General features: G+C 35.4%; 1 protein-coding gene across 5 annotated transcripts in view; it reads left to right on the forward strand.

The window, feature by feature from the left end:
* Positions 1-16,782, forward strand: part of il1rapl1b (interleukin 1 receptor accessory protein-like 1b) — a 309,636-nt gene that overhangs the window by 85,354 nt on the left and 207,500 nt on the right. For all 5 annotated transcript variants that reach the window (XM_058382346.1, XM_058382342.1, XM_058382344.1 and 2 more), the window contains one exon: positions 10,271-10,550. In XM_058382346.1, the coding sequence (XP_058238329.1) occupies positions 10,411-10,550 (140 nt within the window). In that variant the 5' untranslated portion in view covers positions 10,271-10,410. The remainder of the gene's footprint in view (positions 1-10,270; positions 10,551-16,782) is intronic.

The raw sequence follows: 16,782 nt of genomic DNA on the forward strand, positions 1-16,782 counted from the left end.
ATGTGGGGAGTGGCCTGTATGGTCCGATCCAACAGACAAACTGCTTTTGCTCAAATTGCTAAAAAAGTTAATGCTGGTTCTGATAGGAAGGTGTCAGAATACACAGTGCATCACAGTTGTGTATGGGACTGGATAGCTGCAGACCAGTCAGGGTGCCCATGTTTCCAACTGGAAGAAGGCAAGCTGCCTAAGGCAGTGTCATGCTTTGGTCAATGTTTTGCTGGGAATCTTTGGGTCATGCCATCCATGTGGATGTACTCTGACACGTACCACCTTCCTAAGCATTGTTGCAGACCATGTACACTACTCACAAAAAGTTAAGGATATTTGGCTTTTGGGTGAAATTTATGGAAAGTGTAAAAGTTCACGCTACAGTGATATTATATCATGAAAGTAGGGCATTTAAGTAGAAGCATGCAATGGTGATTTCCTCATCTCAAACAATTTATTGAAACAAAAGCCAACAACAGTGGTGGGTATACCACAACAAAAAATGTCAGTGTCTCAATAATTTGTCATGTGCCCTTGAACATCAGTTCATGCTGTTCACGAGTCGACTTATTGTCTGCTGAAGCATGGCATTTTGAATTTTGAATGGTCTGACGTGACACTTGGGTGCCTCTCACCTCTCTTAAATGTGCCTGGAGTTGAGTGGCATTCATCATCCGGTTCCGCAGGGCACTGTTCACAATGAAGCGGTCATCAACATGGGATGTAGCCAAAGGACGTCCACTTCTATGCCTTTCTGTGACTCTTCCAGTCTCTCTGTATCTCTGTCGCAACCTGCTGATGACACACTGTGACACTCGAAGCTCAGTGGCCACTTCCCTCTGAGAACATCCTGTTTGAAGCAGCACAATGGCGAGGTACTGTTGATCAATTGTTAGGTGTCGTCTTGGTCTCATGATGTCAAAATGTGAACAGCATGATGAAGGACTGTTTAAATAACAATTCTAATTGAACCAGAAAATATATTGGTCGATTCATGGATCAAACACCAGTTGTGAATTTTGCCGTTAAGCACCTTGTTAGAGAACAGCAAGTTATGCAAAAAGTACTGAAACACTGAACAGTTGGACATGTGCATTCAAAAGTGTAGAGAAGCTCAAATTAAGTTCACCTGTAAAGGTTATAGTGCATTTTAGGTGCATCCTGAAATTTCACCTGAAAGCCAAATATCCTTAACTTTTTGTGAGTAGTGTATACTCTTTCTTGGAAACAGTATTCTCTTATGGCTGTGGCGTCTTTCAGCAGGATAATGCGCTGTGCCACAAAGCAAAAATGGTTTAGGAATGATTTGATGAGCAGAACAACGAGTTTGAGGTGTTGGCCTGGCCTCCAAATTCCCCAGATCTCAGTCCAGTCGAGCATCTGTGATAACTGAATCTGTTAATCATTTTTTTCTTGCTGAATATTTATCTTTTAGTGCGGTTTATGTAAATGACTTGAGAAAGTTTTCATTTACCTTTTCTAGATACATTTAAAATTATACTTATCCAAAGCAACTTAAATTTGATCATATTTAGACAAACTGAGCAGATGATTCAGTAGTTCAACGTGTGTTCAACTAGAGCTACTACTTCCTACGTTTCAATTAGAGAACTCATGAGAGCCATTAGTGACTAACAGAAGGTGTTGGTGAGTTTGTTTGCATTTCAAGCTCAGTTATATCAGCTAGATGCTCAACTGATCTGTGTCTCTTAATCCTCTGGTGTGGGTGTTATCTATTGTATTAAAATTATCCAGTTCATGTCAAACTCCAGAGAACACGTACTGTACATACGGGAAGGTAAGTGAACAATGAACACAGTTAGGCATTGTTTTGCATTCTACACAGTATTTTAGTTAGTTAGGGATAGCACATTGGGCCAGTACTGGAAACAAGTTCAAAGACTCGGAGTTGCTAGGAGCAGAATTTGAGTGCTAATATTCAGCAGCCCTGGGCTGATCATTTTGCACTGTTATTTTATAGCTAACAAATTTTCTTCTGGCCCTGAGAGTAATTGTTTATGAGTTTTTTTATTTGTATTTGCAGTTTTAGTATTCCTTTGCATTTCTATGAAATATTCTTTAGATGTATTCTGTTTTGAGAATGAACATTGCAACACTACAGTAAAGTAAATGTTATTTTTATTTAAATTCCAATGGAAATTAAATAGTCTAGTACTCCATTTAAGTGTCTAATTAGAAAGGTGATCATTAAGTTTTTTTTTTCATTTACCATTAAGAATCTTAACTTACCAACATATTTTATCACCATAAACTGATGTTTTCATTAAAGCCAAGGGATTGCTCAAAGCATTTTTAGCACCCATGTCTTAAAATGTCAAAGGAACAAAACTTGATAGATTAACTGTGCCAAGTTCAGTCGTCATTGAAACTAAATGATTGTAAATAAAATTATTTAATTCATTTTACAATAACCTTTTATTATGTATGGCATTCATTATAGAATTTCTATAATATATTCACTTCTATAATAAATACATTAATGAAAAATATTATTATATTAATGTTCTTAGTGTATGATTAGCTTACATCAACTAGATTATTTATTTGACTAGTCAAGCTTACACACATACATACCAAATGTTTTTTTCTTGGTCTTGGCATTTTTTCCCCTCCGTGCTGTTTCAGCATTTTCTTCAGGTGACATAGTGGCAAGCAAAAATTAAATAGAGCCTGTCTGCACAAAGAACACTTACATTGTCCACACATGTACGTGTGCATTAATAATAAGCTGACACTGCATTTGTGTGAATGAGTGTCTCTGTGTAATAGGTGTATGTGCCCAACAGGAACATCCTCCTATACCCTGAATTGCAATTTCAGAATGGTTGAAATTTTGTTTAGATATCTGCCTGAAATTATGTAAATATGTGAGGTGTGTGATGGAATCCATTGTAAGCTTATGTGTGTAAGAGAGAGATCATATATGTATGTGTGTGAAGCCATGAACACCATGAGAGCAAACAATTTAAATGTGCCCTCAAAAGTACAACAAGCTTACAGATCAATTATGTACAATTAAGAGTTGTAAAAGTACACAAAATTCTTGTGCATCTCTAAGTAAAGGTATGAAAGGTATACCACAACGATTAGGTAACAAGATAATGCTCCATCTGTTACCTAACTGAACATTTTTTAACCTTGGCATTCATAGCAAACAAAAACAACAAGAGCAAAAAAGAAAACAACCTTTCTGACCCTGTACACATGTATACAGTACCGTATATGATATTTTGACATATGACTTTTTTTTTTTAGATTAAAACAAACAGACCAACCAAACATATGTAAAATAAGAGTGAATATGTAAAGGAGGAATGCAAGTTAATTCATTTATTCAGTTTAGTATCCACTCAAGGTCATTGGTTTAGGGTTGCAGTTTGCAAAAAGATCTAAAATTAAAAAATAAGAAAAAACTAAAATTTATATGACAGATGGTCTACTGGTTCCATTTATAATCTCCATTCATAGTACAGTATTATTCAGGAACAGTTCAACACATATTCATCAACAATACTTCATATCCTGCTCTGGAGCATGGGGGAAAAGAAAACAAATTTAAAGTTGCTTTAAACACACAAACAAATAAAAAAAAATTACAGCACAAATAGTAACAGTCTGGTCAACAGCCAAACAAAGTTGTAGTGCATTACTGATGTCATACAAACAAGAACAATGGTTATGCAGGGACTCCTATTCACACAAAAACGAACATTTATTCCTATGGACAGGAGAACAGGAAAACACAGAGAAAAACCTAAGTATGGACAAGACCTTCAATTTAAATTTATAATGCTATTCATCCATCCATCCATCCATCCATCCATCCATTTATCCATGTAAAACATTTACTCACATCATTTCTTTCCTGATACCTTGTTACACCTCTTCTCAAGCTGCAGGAATCTGCTAAGGATTCACTAAAGCATGACATGCTCCCTAAGGGGTTATGGAGGTAGAAGAATATACATTTTGTTCTTGTACTTAAGTGGACAAGATAAATGGAATACCTTCCACACTCATAATAATTATGAGTAAAAGTGACAAATGGTAAAAACCGTGGTGAATATATATATATATATATATATATATATATATACATATACATATACACACACACACACACACACACACACACACACACACACACACACACATATATATATATATATATATATATATATATATATATATATATATATATATATACATACACACATATATATGTATATGTATATATGTGTATATATATAAGCTTTATCTACTTAATACTTTATCTACTTCATTATAAAAACTGCAACATTACAGAGTTGAAATGAAAAATCAATTGATTGCCTGCAGGATGTTTTTACAACTTTGATTTTACACATTAAATGGACTCAACACAATCAGCTCTCTGATGTACTTTCAAGCACCCTACTTTCAAACAGGAAAATATGCAAGTGAAACCTGAAATTTTGTTGAAATTTCTAGGTATACTCTTCATACAGGTTCTGGCTGTAACTTTTGTCTGTTGCTATGCATAATTTGATGTTCTCAACCCTGTCCATGAAAAGACCACAACAGGACATATTTTACTTTTGTGGTGGAGATTCTCAGTGCAAAATGAACAAGATAACAGCATGTCTCAGGTTGAGTGGCATTGCTGGTACATCAGTGTCACTACTAGGTTGAGAAACAGCCCATTAACCTAAAAGATCTTAAGACAACTATACTCTGATTTTGGTCACCTCCCAGTTTCAAGCCCATTTGACCTTGACTTGGCCTTGACTATAAGCTTCTAAATGGTAATTCCTCAATTAAAAAAAGTCAAGGCTTTAAATATTTTTCAAGGACATCAGCATTCCCCATCATTTAGCACTGACTATATTGGACAATATTGTTATATTCAAGACCATGTCAAGGTCACAAAATAATGGGAGCAGGGACAAAAATCACGGTACAGTTTTGTACAGTTGAGTTCCAATATGGTTAGGATGAAGATACTCCCAAAATAATAATGTAGATGTTAGTTTGCTTTCCCAGTGTCATAATGTTGTCTTGGTTATAGCACTGCTATTTTATTCACAGTGAGAGTAAGGAAAGTGTTGCATAGCAACAGTTCTTTATTTGTGTACCTACAAAGTTCATAAATGTGGTAGGGTTAATCTATTGTGCACATGAGAACTGAAACATAACTTTAGACATTGGCGCTATTCAAACAGTTGCTTGTGAGTTGTGTGTGGGAATGATTAATTCTGCCCATAGAAAGTGAGTCCAACCTAAATGATTATATAAAAGATAATGTTACCATTTTTTTTCTAAACTGTATTTCTCATGATATGTCACACAATGTTAAAGCTCTGAGAACTTATCAGATGAATATGACTAACATTGGATTTAGTTCCATAACTATATACAGCATAAATGTTTTATTGCAAATTCTCTTATTTTTAACGCTGTTAAATGTGAATCCATGTAGAAAACTGTTATATTAAGATGGTTATGATGCAAATGATGAGCACTAGAGTGTGTCTGGTATGTTGTTCCAACCATCACATTCATAAGTGCAGTTTGCCTACAGGATATATAAAGAAAAATGCATTACTTTTTTGTGTAGTTTTCATGGTGTTGAAGAGCCTTAGTATTGACCATTTTTATTTCTCAATCCATATATCAAGCTTAATGTTGCTGTCAAAGACTTCTTGCATGCAGATAGAGAAGACAGTGGTGATAATTAGGGAATATAATTAGGTTTTATCTGTCTTAGCAATTGCTTGTTTTAGTTACAGATTACCATGACGCCTTGCAGTTATTACAGTACACAAAACAAGTCTTAATTATCCACAGCTTGATTAGCAAAGTTACCCATCCCCCCAAACCCCCACCCCCACCCACAGTTCTGCTGCAGCAACCCATTTCTCCATTGCCATAGCAACAGAGACTTATAGCACTTTAATATAGCACATCGTCAGTCCTGAATCCAGCAGCATTTCAAATATCTTCACATTCCTGATTTTCATTTTCTTTTGCAGATCGACAGTGCCCTTGCTGATTTCCTTTGACTGCATGATGCAGGATACAGTTCATTCATTGCATAAAAATGTGCTCATAATAAAAGTGGCCTGAGATATTACACCCATCATTTTTACATCCATCATGGCCATGTGAGATATTTCATATTTCTGAAATGTGGCCTCCTTAAAGTTTCCAACAAACACACAAACTAATAGGTATGTTTGACTTATGAGTAATGGGGAATGCTTTCTGCTTATGTAAATAAAACATTGACAATGACACTATCAGCTTAGTTGTTGAGCGTTCACACAGCGGCTTTCAACAGCTGTTCTGCTTGAACAAGAAGTGAAGGAGAGAAAGGAAAGGTAGAAAAAGGAAAAATAAAGCTGACAAAGTAGAAAGACATTAAAAGAGAAACATGAAATAAGTATAACTTGACTTTACATTCAATTATGATCTTTAATGTCTGGTCCAGAGTACAAATGTATGTTTGTTGGTTTACATATCTGTAAATTTGCATTGATCATGACTGAATGGATCTTTTAAAGCATTAGTAGATGTGTAGATGTTTTGTTATCTAGTGGTATTATCTAGTGTTACTGGCAGAATAAAAGCATACTTTTCTATTAAGTGCACACTGTTTATTTGTCTTTTTTGTTTTTGCCACATAATATTTTTTTGTCAAGCCTTTGGTTCACTAATCTGGCCAGAAAGCATCAAAAACTTTATCACACATGTTTTTTTTAGGGGATTTACTTGCCTTACAAACCTGTCCAGTATTTTTTAAAATACTTAAAAATAATAATACAATTACAAAGATAAACTGTGAAAGTAAATGTGTACAGTAAAATAACATGAAATACCCATAAATGAATCACCATAAAATTTCCATTTGTTTTACATATTTAAAAAAATTAATAAATAAGTAAAAATAATTTTAAAGTACGTTCACAAATTTATCTTAATTTCACAAATATTTGTTTATTTTATAGCTGAAACTGTTAAATTCTGGGTTAATACATTTAATACATTTTAAATTCATTGAGATTCATTTACTGACATTTAACAGTAAAAAGATTTATTGGTTTTGTAATTTCACAGAGATTTGTTGGTTAAATGACAGAGATCTTGTATAATTATAAATGCATTCACAACTAAAATGTTATAAATAAAATGAATAAATGTTCTTTTTTAGTGTCTAATATCTATATGCATTAGTGAACTATCAACTGTTTTTTACTTTGTTTAATTGATGAAAGTTTCATAGATTTATCACTTGAAAGGGAAGAAAAATGCATATAAATCATTGAGAATCTGACATGTGTCCAACAGCAGTGATTCAAGAAGGAGAAGACAAACCATTGTGTACTTTAGTACACTTTAGAAGTGACTGTTAATCTGGCAATAATTTTGAACTAATTGTTAGGAATTGCACACAATTTCATGTTTTGTAGTGGTGTAACAGGATTAAATAAATGTTGAGAACTGAAAGTAAATGTTCTAACTGTTTAAGAGCTTACTTAAGACTTAAGACAGGCATAAAATCCACAAAACCAGTAAATCAGTCCATACTGAAAACAAATTCAAAGAACAGGTAACAATACTTGACAACAAAAGAACAGAAACAGGTCAAACACACAATGGCATGGAATGGCATTTCTGCTTTTTCAAAGAGTTGTTGCCGTAGTAAACATGGCAGTACTATGCAGAATTGGATGACAGGTTGTTCCATCATCTTAGAGTAAATTAAAATGTTATCAATGCTTGGAATACTGCTGGGGCATTCGTAAGTCCATAAGGCATCACAAAGTACTCTTAATGTCCACACGAGGAAGACAGGAAGGATTTGAGTCAGGTTACACGTGCTTCTGAAGTCCAGCTTAGTGAACACCTTAGGGACCAGTGGCAGTGGGTATGGGTATCTAACAGTTATGGCATTCAGGCCTCGATAGTCTATGCACGGTCGGAGGCCCCCGTCCTGCTTCTGAACAAAAAATAATCCTGCTGTGGCCAGAGACGTGGAGGGTCGTATAGAACCGGCCACGAGAGCCTCCACAACATAATCCTCCATAGCATGGGTCTCTGGGACTGATAGCAGGTATATTCTACTTTTGAAAGGTGTGGTGTTGGGAAGAAGCTTGATGGCACAGTCCCATGGCCGATATACAGGCATATAAGGAAGTGCTGCTTTTCACAAATCAGTGCCTACTGTGTGTGCTGAGTGAGGTGAGCTGAGCGCTATGGCACTTACTCTCTCTTTTGTTTTTCATGTTTTCATTGCTTTTTTTGTCCTGTGTATTTTTTGGATTCATGTCTTGTTTCTGTTTCTATCTTTTTTCCTGATTTTTTCCCTTTATCTCACCTGCATTTAGTTTAAGTTACGACTGATGTCTATTTATGTCTGTCTATTTACACCCTTGTGTCATACCTTGTGAAAGTACAGGCATATGCTCCATTCTGTTTAGTCAATGACATTACAATCCTTGGGATTTGTGTATGATTACTTGTTTTTTGACTCTTCACCTAGCTCTTGGAATATTGCAATATGCCTTGCCATTGTACTATAGTTTGCATCTTGATCAACCACAGCCTGTTTTTGACACTTGCCTTTGCCTATCATTTTTGGATTTGTCTGTTTTGAACACTCACATGCATTTGTACCCAAAAGACTGTTTTCTGTGTCATGACAATGCCCATTTAACTGAATTGAATTTAATACGCATTTTAATACCAAAAATCATATTTTGCACTTAAATTTTACTTGGGAAATGATGTACAATTAGCACTATATAATTATAATCTCATTTCTTGTTTAACAGTTTCTTTTGGAATTTTTTAAAAAGGCAAATCAATTAATTTTGAAAACAGTAATGTTTCGATGTTAAAGATTTATTAAATATGCAATTTTAAAAGTAAAGTTGAATGTAAAACTACATATTACATTTGATTAGATGTAAAACCCACAATACATTGTTGTAATTATTAACTCAATTAACACCTTTCAAACAGTAGAAAAGTAAAGTAATTTTTAATGGGGGTTGTATAATTTTATTACATCATTTATACATTTTCATACATTAATTAATGGGGTTTAAAATGATAAAATAGCTCTCATTATACATTAAAAAGCATAAATAAAACAAAAATCTAAGTACAATTATGTACAATTATGGAACATTTGTGTAATTTTATGTTATTAGTGGTGCTTGAAAATCATCACTATTATTATTCCTCATACTTATTAGTGGTGCTTGCTATGCACAGCATCACTATTACTATTCGACGGACTTATTATTATTAGTGTCACGTGACCCCCACTCCAGGGAATTACGGGAAATCGCAAAATTACAGCTACATACACATGTGACATATCAAAACGCTCAGTACAATGAGGGGAAGTGCGTGACATGTATCCGGTTGATGTCATGTGACGTCACATGCGTGCAAACCCCGGAATTATGGGAAATAGCAAAACTACTGCAATATACACGTGACATATCAAAACACTGAGTACTGAGGGGAAGTACGGAGGGTGTCTGGATGATGTCACGTGACGTCACGTGACACACACCCCTGGAATTATGGGAAATCGCAAAATTACAGCAACATACACATGACATATTAAAGCACTCAGCACAATGAGGGGAAGTGCGGATGTATATCCAGTTAACTACTCCATGAACTAGGGGACGAGTTTTGCCTCGGCAAGCACCACTCACATTTTCTTCAGGAAATGTACATGTCTAGTGTTATTTTCTGCTGTTTCAAATCTCTGTTATTCTAAACATTATTGCACATATTAATTATTTTTTAAAACTGTGTTCTTTACCACCCAAAAATGTAGCACATGCCGTCACCTTCTTGTAACTCCTAGAAACTCCTTGTATACTCACTCTCTCATCCTCTCTCCCTCACTTGCTCATATTTGGTCACAGCTGGTGTTCTGCTGGATGATCAGTCAACTGCTATCAATCCACCCAGAGCTACAACACACACACACACACACACACAAGAAATTAATCTGGCTAAACAGTTCTGCATTTTGTCAAGACAGATCTTTAAATTATTCAAATAGTTTTAAAGTAGTTTTTCTTTATAATCATGCAAGCACTCAAGAAATTCAGTATTTTTTATGAAGATTTAACTGTAAAATAAATATTTTAATTTTGGAAGTAAATGCTTAGGAAGTAAATACTTTGAAGTTTTATCAAATGTATAATAACAGTGTACACCACTGACATATCCCTTTCTGTTTCATTAACAGTGGATGGCTGTACAGACTGGTCAGTGGACTACTTAAAATACAGAGTTCTTCTTGGCGAGCCAGTGAGGATTAAGTGTGCATTATTTTATGGATATATCCGAGCAAATTATACCCATGCCCAGAGTGCTGGCCTCAGCCTGATGTGGTACAAAAGTGTGGGCCATGGGGACTTTGAGGAGCCCATCACCTTTGACGGGATCAGGATGAGCAAAGAAGAGGATTCAATCTGGTTTAGACCAGCTGAATTACAGGATGTTGGTCACTACTCTTGTGTGCTACGGTAAGCAGCAACCAAATCTTTATTTGAGAAAACATTATTGTTGTTTATTTTTTAGGCTTTAAAATGCTATACTATATTAACAGTTAAATTGTTTTGTGATCAAATCATCATTTATAGTTTAGTATACTATAGTAGCTTGAGAATCTCTGTGCAAACAAAAAATCAACAAACTGAAAGTTGCTACTGAAAGCTATATATTGACATTTTGCTAAGGAGATATATTACCACTGTAAAGAATGCCACATTCTTGTATCAGCTGGTTTTGATGCATTTAGCATATAATTGACTAACAATAATTGAGTATCAAAGGCGCTCATTTTTCTCATTCTTTTTCTTCTCTCATAGTGGTGCACAGGAAAAAATGGTTATTAATTTACTGTATCATAAATCAGTTGGCTATAAAGTCCTCCTGTAATATAAATAGTGCCTATTTCGATTGTGCATCCTGCAAGCTGCAAAATGCTTCTGCTCATCACTGTCTCACTGATTTCATCCATACATTCTGTCAGCTCTGCTCAGGGTTGTGGTTGAACCATGTCCTGGAAATACTGGGTGTGAGACACAAGACTCATATTCACACAGGAATAAAACCAGACACACTTTCATACCTAGGGGCAAATTAGAGTAGTCAATCCACCTACATGATTTTGGAAGGTGGGAGGAAACCAAAGAACGTGGATGAAACTTTCACAGAAATTTTCACACAGAAAGCTAGACCATCCTATAGACATACAAATTGACATACTTTTCATACCCTTTATCTTTCTGCATCTGTTGTGTTATTAAGCTTTGTTATTTGTCAGTTTGGTTCTTTGATCTGGCCTAGTCTAGCTTATGCCCACTATTCCCTAGCATTTTTGGATTGTATGGCTGAGTGGGTTTTAAAAACATCCATCATCATACACCTGCACCACCTGTCTGTGTATGCATGGATGTTTTTGTTACCAACCTTGAGTCTTAAGTTTGCCTTAGGTCTTAAGTTTAAATTAAACACATTAAAAATGATAAATTCACTTCTCTCAGTTTGCTACTCTAATCTTTTCACATTGTGTAATCAGGCTGAAAATAGGGTGTTGGGATTGTTTGTGTGTCACTTTTTAGCTATTCACAAATATTCAGACTAATTAGGGATAACAATTACCAGATTGACCAGAATTGCAAGTATTAATCCAACTCTGTATTTGTGCCTTCACCTCTCTTCTCCCAGGTTGCTTAAAGATTTGTTGCTGCTCTGAAGGTTAGCAGTTCAGTAGGCAGTGACAAGGGGCAGGAAAAACAGTCTATTTATCTCCACTGAATTACACTGATAGAGGAAAGTGATGGCTCTTGCTCAGATTTCTGCTTTTCAGAGCTATAGTACAGTGCCAAAGTGAGGTATGTCAGGAAAAAGAGGATAAATCTGATCTTACCACAGAAAGAGAGTGACAGATTAAGTAACTGAGCAGAAGAAATATATCTCTTAAATGTAAGATGTCAAAATTGATGAAATTTTGTAAATCCCTGCTAGACATCATTGCACATATCTGAGTTCCTCCAGGATTTTGCAAAATCAGTTAAATTCAATATTACAAGGAACTTGCATATTTTCAAAATGACCACAGATTTTCAGATTTTGTCCAAGAAGCATTGTGTGACATTGCCACAATGTGCATTAAACCAATTCTATTGAGTAATGTGCGTCAAAACGAGTACAGCTATCACAGAAAACAAATCTGTCTTCATTTTGGCTGACACAAATACATAAATGTATGTATGTATGTATGTGTGTGTGTGTGTGTGTGTGTGTGTGTGTGTGTGTGTGTGTGCAAAAGGGCTGGCACAAAGCTATATTAAATGATTTGTTGAGAATAAGGGTTTTCTGCAATTTCTCTACCTTTCAGGGAAGTTTCATTTGCTAAAATTTATCTGCTCTCTTTATAGTGAATTGCAGCTGCTTAGCTGTGGAATTCCCTCAGCGGAAGTAAAAATGAATACGTATATTGCATGTATGCAGAATTCTATAGTAATTATGTATTAACCTCTGAGGTAAAATGTGCCTTTTTTGAAGGGCTCATTAGGACATGTCATTAAAGGGAAGGCTGGTTTTAGAGGACTCTCTTCCTCTCTGTTCCCTTTTCACTCTCTTACTCAGTTTGAGAGGCTAAAGAAAGAAATTTTATGTTACACACATTGCATTACATAATTTAACATTCCTTCTGAATCAGAATGTCCTTTCATCTTAAACAAATAATCACAGAAATAATAAAATCAGGAACATTTTTATTTCTTCTTGAAACCTCCTGGTTTTAAAGAGTTAAACTAAATCAAAATAATCTTTGATAGATGAAATGTGTTTTTAAACATTTTAACAAGTACACTATATGATTGAAAGTATTGGGACACCTGATGTCACTGAACACCTTCAGGATGAATCTAAACTCTAACTACCCCAGGCCTCCTCACCCGACACCACTAATGCTCTTGTGACTGAATGGGCACAAATACTTACAGAAACTCTCTAAACTTAATCATAAAGCCTTTTTAGAAGTGTGGATGTAATTACAGCATGGATAGAGATAGCTAACAACCTCTCCATATATTATTGCTTTACAGTGTTAGTTTTAGCCTCAGCAGCCAGGCTTCTGGCCAACCAAACATGGTATTAAAAGCACACTGGAGAACACTTGATTGATGAGCTTGGTAATGAATTTATCATTTGTCCATTCATGATCAAGTATGGAAATACATTGAATAATATGAGCAGTACAGTGCATTGTGCATCTAAGTGGAGACTTAAAACTCTGTCTGCAAACTCTGTCTGCTGTTAGCAACTCTTTATCTGTAAAAAATAGCAGGCCTAACTAGATAAGAAACCTATTTTCAGATATAGAAAAAATATTTTCTTCTCATGCCCCTGCTTGAGTAGGGTCAGCCATAATAGTAGCCTGTCTAGAAATAGGGTGCATCTCAATCAGCTCCCTAGGTCATGAATCAGTACATGGTGTACCCAGCTCATTACACATTGGGACACTGATGCCTCGTTGTATTATAAAACGTCACCACAGACATTTATCAATAACAGGCAGGACCGATATCTTTGAATTTATTTTATATGTTGTTTAAAGTATGATATGAAAAATAATTTCTGTCATGGTAAGCAGGATCATCGTAGGCTAGCTAACAGATTAAAAAAAAAACATTAAACATTTAAAAGTTGCTCGACTCAAACGAACTGTGTATACAACATCAAATTAAATTAAAAACATTAACATAATTAATCATTTGAAAGCTACAGCAACGATTATAAGCTACTTATATACAGTTGTGCTCAAAAGTTTGCATACACTGAAAGAAATTGTTAAACATTGCCATTTATATGGAAAATGTGACTGATAATGCAAAAGATGTTTTTTCTTATCTAAGGATAGTGGTCACGTGAAGTCATCAATTATCACATAGTTGTCTGACTTCTTTTTAAAACCTAATGATAACTGAAATCACACAAACAACCCTGATCAAAAGTTTACATATTCTTGAATGTTTGGCCACATTATAAACACACAGATTCACACACAGAGCCTATTAAAGGGAAGTTCTCATTGTAATTAGTGTCTGTGTGTAAATAGTCAGTTTCTCAGCTCATGAGGTGATGCACTGACTTGGCTGGATACTGCACCATGGGGAATACAAAAGAACTGCCAATGGACCTGCGTAGTAAGGTAGTTGAACTTTATAAAGCAGGAAAAGGATATAAAAAGATATATCCTTGAAAATGCCGGTCAGTACTGTTCAAACTCTGATAAAGAGGCAGAAAATAAGAGACTCTGTTGATACTAAGCCACAGTCAGGTAGACCAAGAAAGATTTCACCCCCTACTGCCAGAAGAATTGTTTGAGACGCAAAGAAAAACCCACAAACAACTTCAAGAGAAATACAGGCTGCGCTGGAAAAAGTTCTGTTGTTGTTTTAAAAAGCACAATGAGGAGGTACATGAACACAAATTACCTGCATGGTCAAGTTGCCAGAAGAAAGCTGTTATTGCGCCCATGCCACAAAAAGACCTGCCTTCAGTTAGTCAGACAGCACCTAGACAAGCCTCACAGCTTCTGGAGCAGAGTCATTTAGAGTGATGAAACCAAAATTGAACTTTATATTCACAACCATAAATGCTATGTTTGGAGAGGAGTAAACAAGGCCTATGGTGAAAAGTACACCACCCCCACTGTAAAGCATAGTGATGGATCTTGTATGTTTTGGGGCTGTGTGAGCTCCAGTGGCACAGGGAGGTTAGTCAAAATTGATTGCAAAATGAATGCAGCATGTTATCAGAAAATACTGGCAGACAATTTGCATTCTTCAGCATGATAGCTGCTCATGGGATGCTCTTGGACATTCCAACATGACAATGATCCAAAGCACAAGTCCAAGTTGACCCTCCAATGGCTACAGCAGAAAAGGTGAAGGTTCTGGAGTGGCCATCACATTCCCCTGACCTCAATATCATTGAGACACTTTAGGGAGATCTGAAATATGCAGTTTGTGCAAGACAACCAAAAAATTTACAGGAACTGGAGGCATTTTGCCAAGAAGAATGGGCAGCTATACCACCTGAGAGAATTAAGGACCTCATGCACAATTATTACAAAAGACTGCATGCCATCATTGAAGCTAAAGGGGGCAATACACAATATTAAGGACTAAAGGTATGAAAACTTTTGAACAGGGATTATTTCTTCACTTTCTTTATTGTCATGTTTTGTCTGATGAGTGTGCCTTTCTGTTATGTCTTACATATGAACTTGAGTCCTATAAGAAATAAATTTGTTTTGCCTTCTCACTCATGTTTTCTTTTAAAAATGGTACATGGCTTGCAAATTCTCCCAAGGTATGCAAACCTTTGAGCACAACTGTATGTAGATGAAGTTGGCTGAGAGTTTGTCTGCCATTTTTTTCAGGCTGAGAGAGTTCAGATCACATCTATCACATCATTTCTAGTAAGGGAACATATTATGCATTGATATTGCCAGGTTTTTTGCAGTGCATTGTGGGATATTTAGAATGCAAAATAGTGAGAATTAAAATCAGGTTCATCATGATTTTATGCCAGCAGAAATATGCTAAAGAGGATATTAAAAGGATTCCCATCAATAAAAATATTTAACTAATCTGTAACTGCACCACGTTATATTGTTTTGACCCAGATTTGTGATTTAAATGGATAACTGTTTCTTAACAGAAAAGGTTTATGGGAAATCTGTGGTGCCCAAGTGGGCCCAGGCAGTTGTCATTTGTTTACCTGGATATAGTGTGTGTGTGTACATATGGTGGACAAGGAGGGGGCTCTACCCTTTAGACTTGAACCACCATTCACAGAACACTAGGCTTAAAGACCTCTGCTTCTACTGTCAAATAAATTATATAAAGCTGTGAAAGATAGTAATGAAGAGAGGGTGATAGAGGAAATGTGTCTGTATAATAGGCTGTATAGAGTCAGTGTCACAGATCAGCACTGTAAATATGAGTTTCCTTCCTGTAGACACACTTCCTTCCATAAGAATAAGGCGTTGTTGTAATGATACCCTGTATTCTGTATCTGCACTGACACCAACAGAATGGCCTGATTCAATTTTCGCATACATTTTATTTAAACACAAATTGTGCTTTAAAAATAAAACTGTAAAACTTTACAATTACTGTTCAACAGCTTATAGATATCTACATGACTAAACTGAAATGAATAAGTCATTACCACATTTCTTATTCCTTTTCACTTCTAAGATCTCCTATTTAATTACTAAACAGTGATTATTAAGTATTAAACAGTAACTACCGCTTGCATTTTGCCTGCAGAGCTACTACTACTAAGTTTAATGCTACTACTACTACTACTACTACAAATAATAATAATAATAATAATAATAATAATAATAAACATAAACACTGGTTTGCTCATGTTACATAAAAAGAAAGGTTAAAAAACTGTGGCTTGACAGGTTGAGAGGGGATAATTTAAATATAATTTTAAAAAATATTCATTTCTCTACCTACAGTAATGTTTTAGCCCAGTTGTCCTTTTTTTGTCTTCTCAAATTTGTGTAAAGCCTGGCGAGCTCTAACTCGTTTTTTCCCCACACAGAATCTCAAATGATTTCTTCCTTATAGCCCTTCCCAGTGTATGTTTTAATGCAGCTGTAGAAGCTACTTAGTGCATTATTCATTCATTCATTCATTGTCTATACCCGCTTATTCCTAG

The sequence above is a fragment of the Hemibagrus wyckioides genome, linkage group LG27 (assembly GCF_019097595.1).
Source record: "Hemibagrus wyckioides isolate EC202008001 linkage group LG27, SWU_Hwy_1.0, whole genome shotgun sequence".
NCBI lineage: Eukaryota > Metazoa > Chordata > Actinopteri > Siluriformes > Bagridae > Hemibagrus > Hemibagrus wyckioides.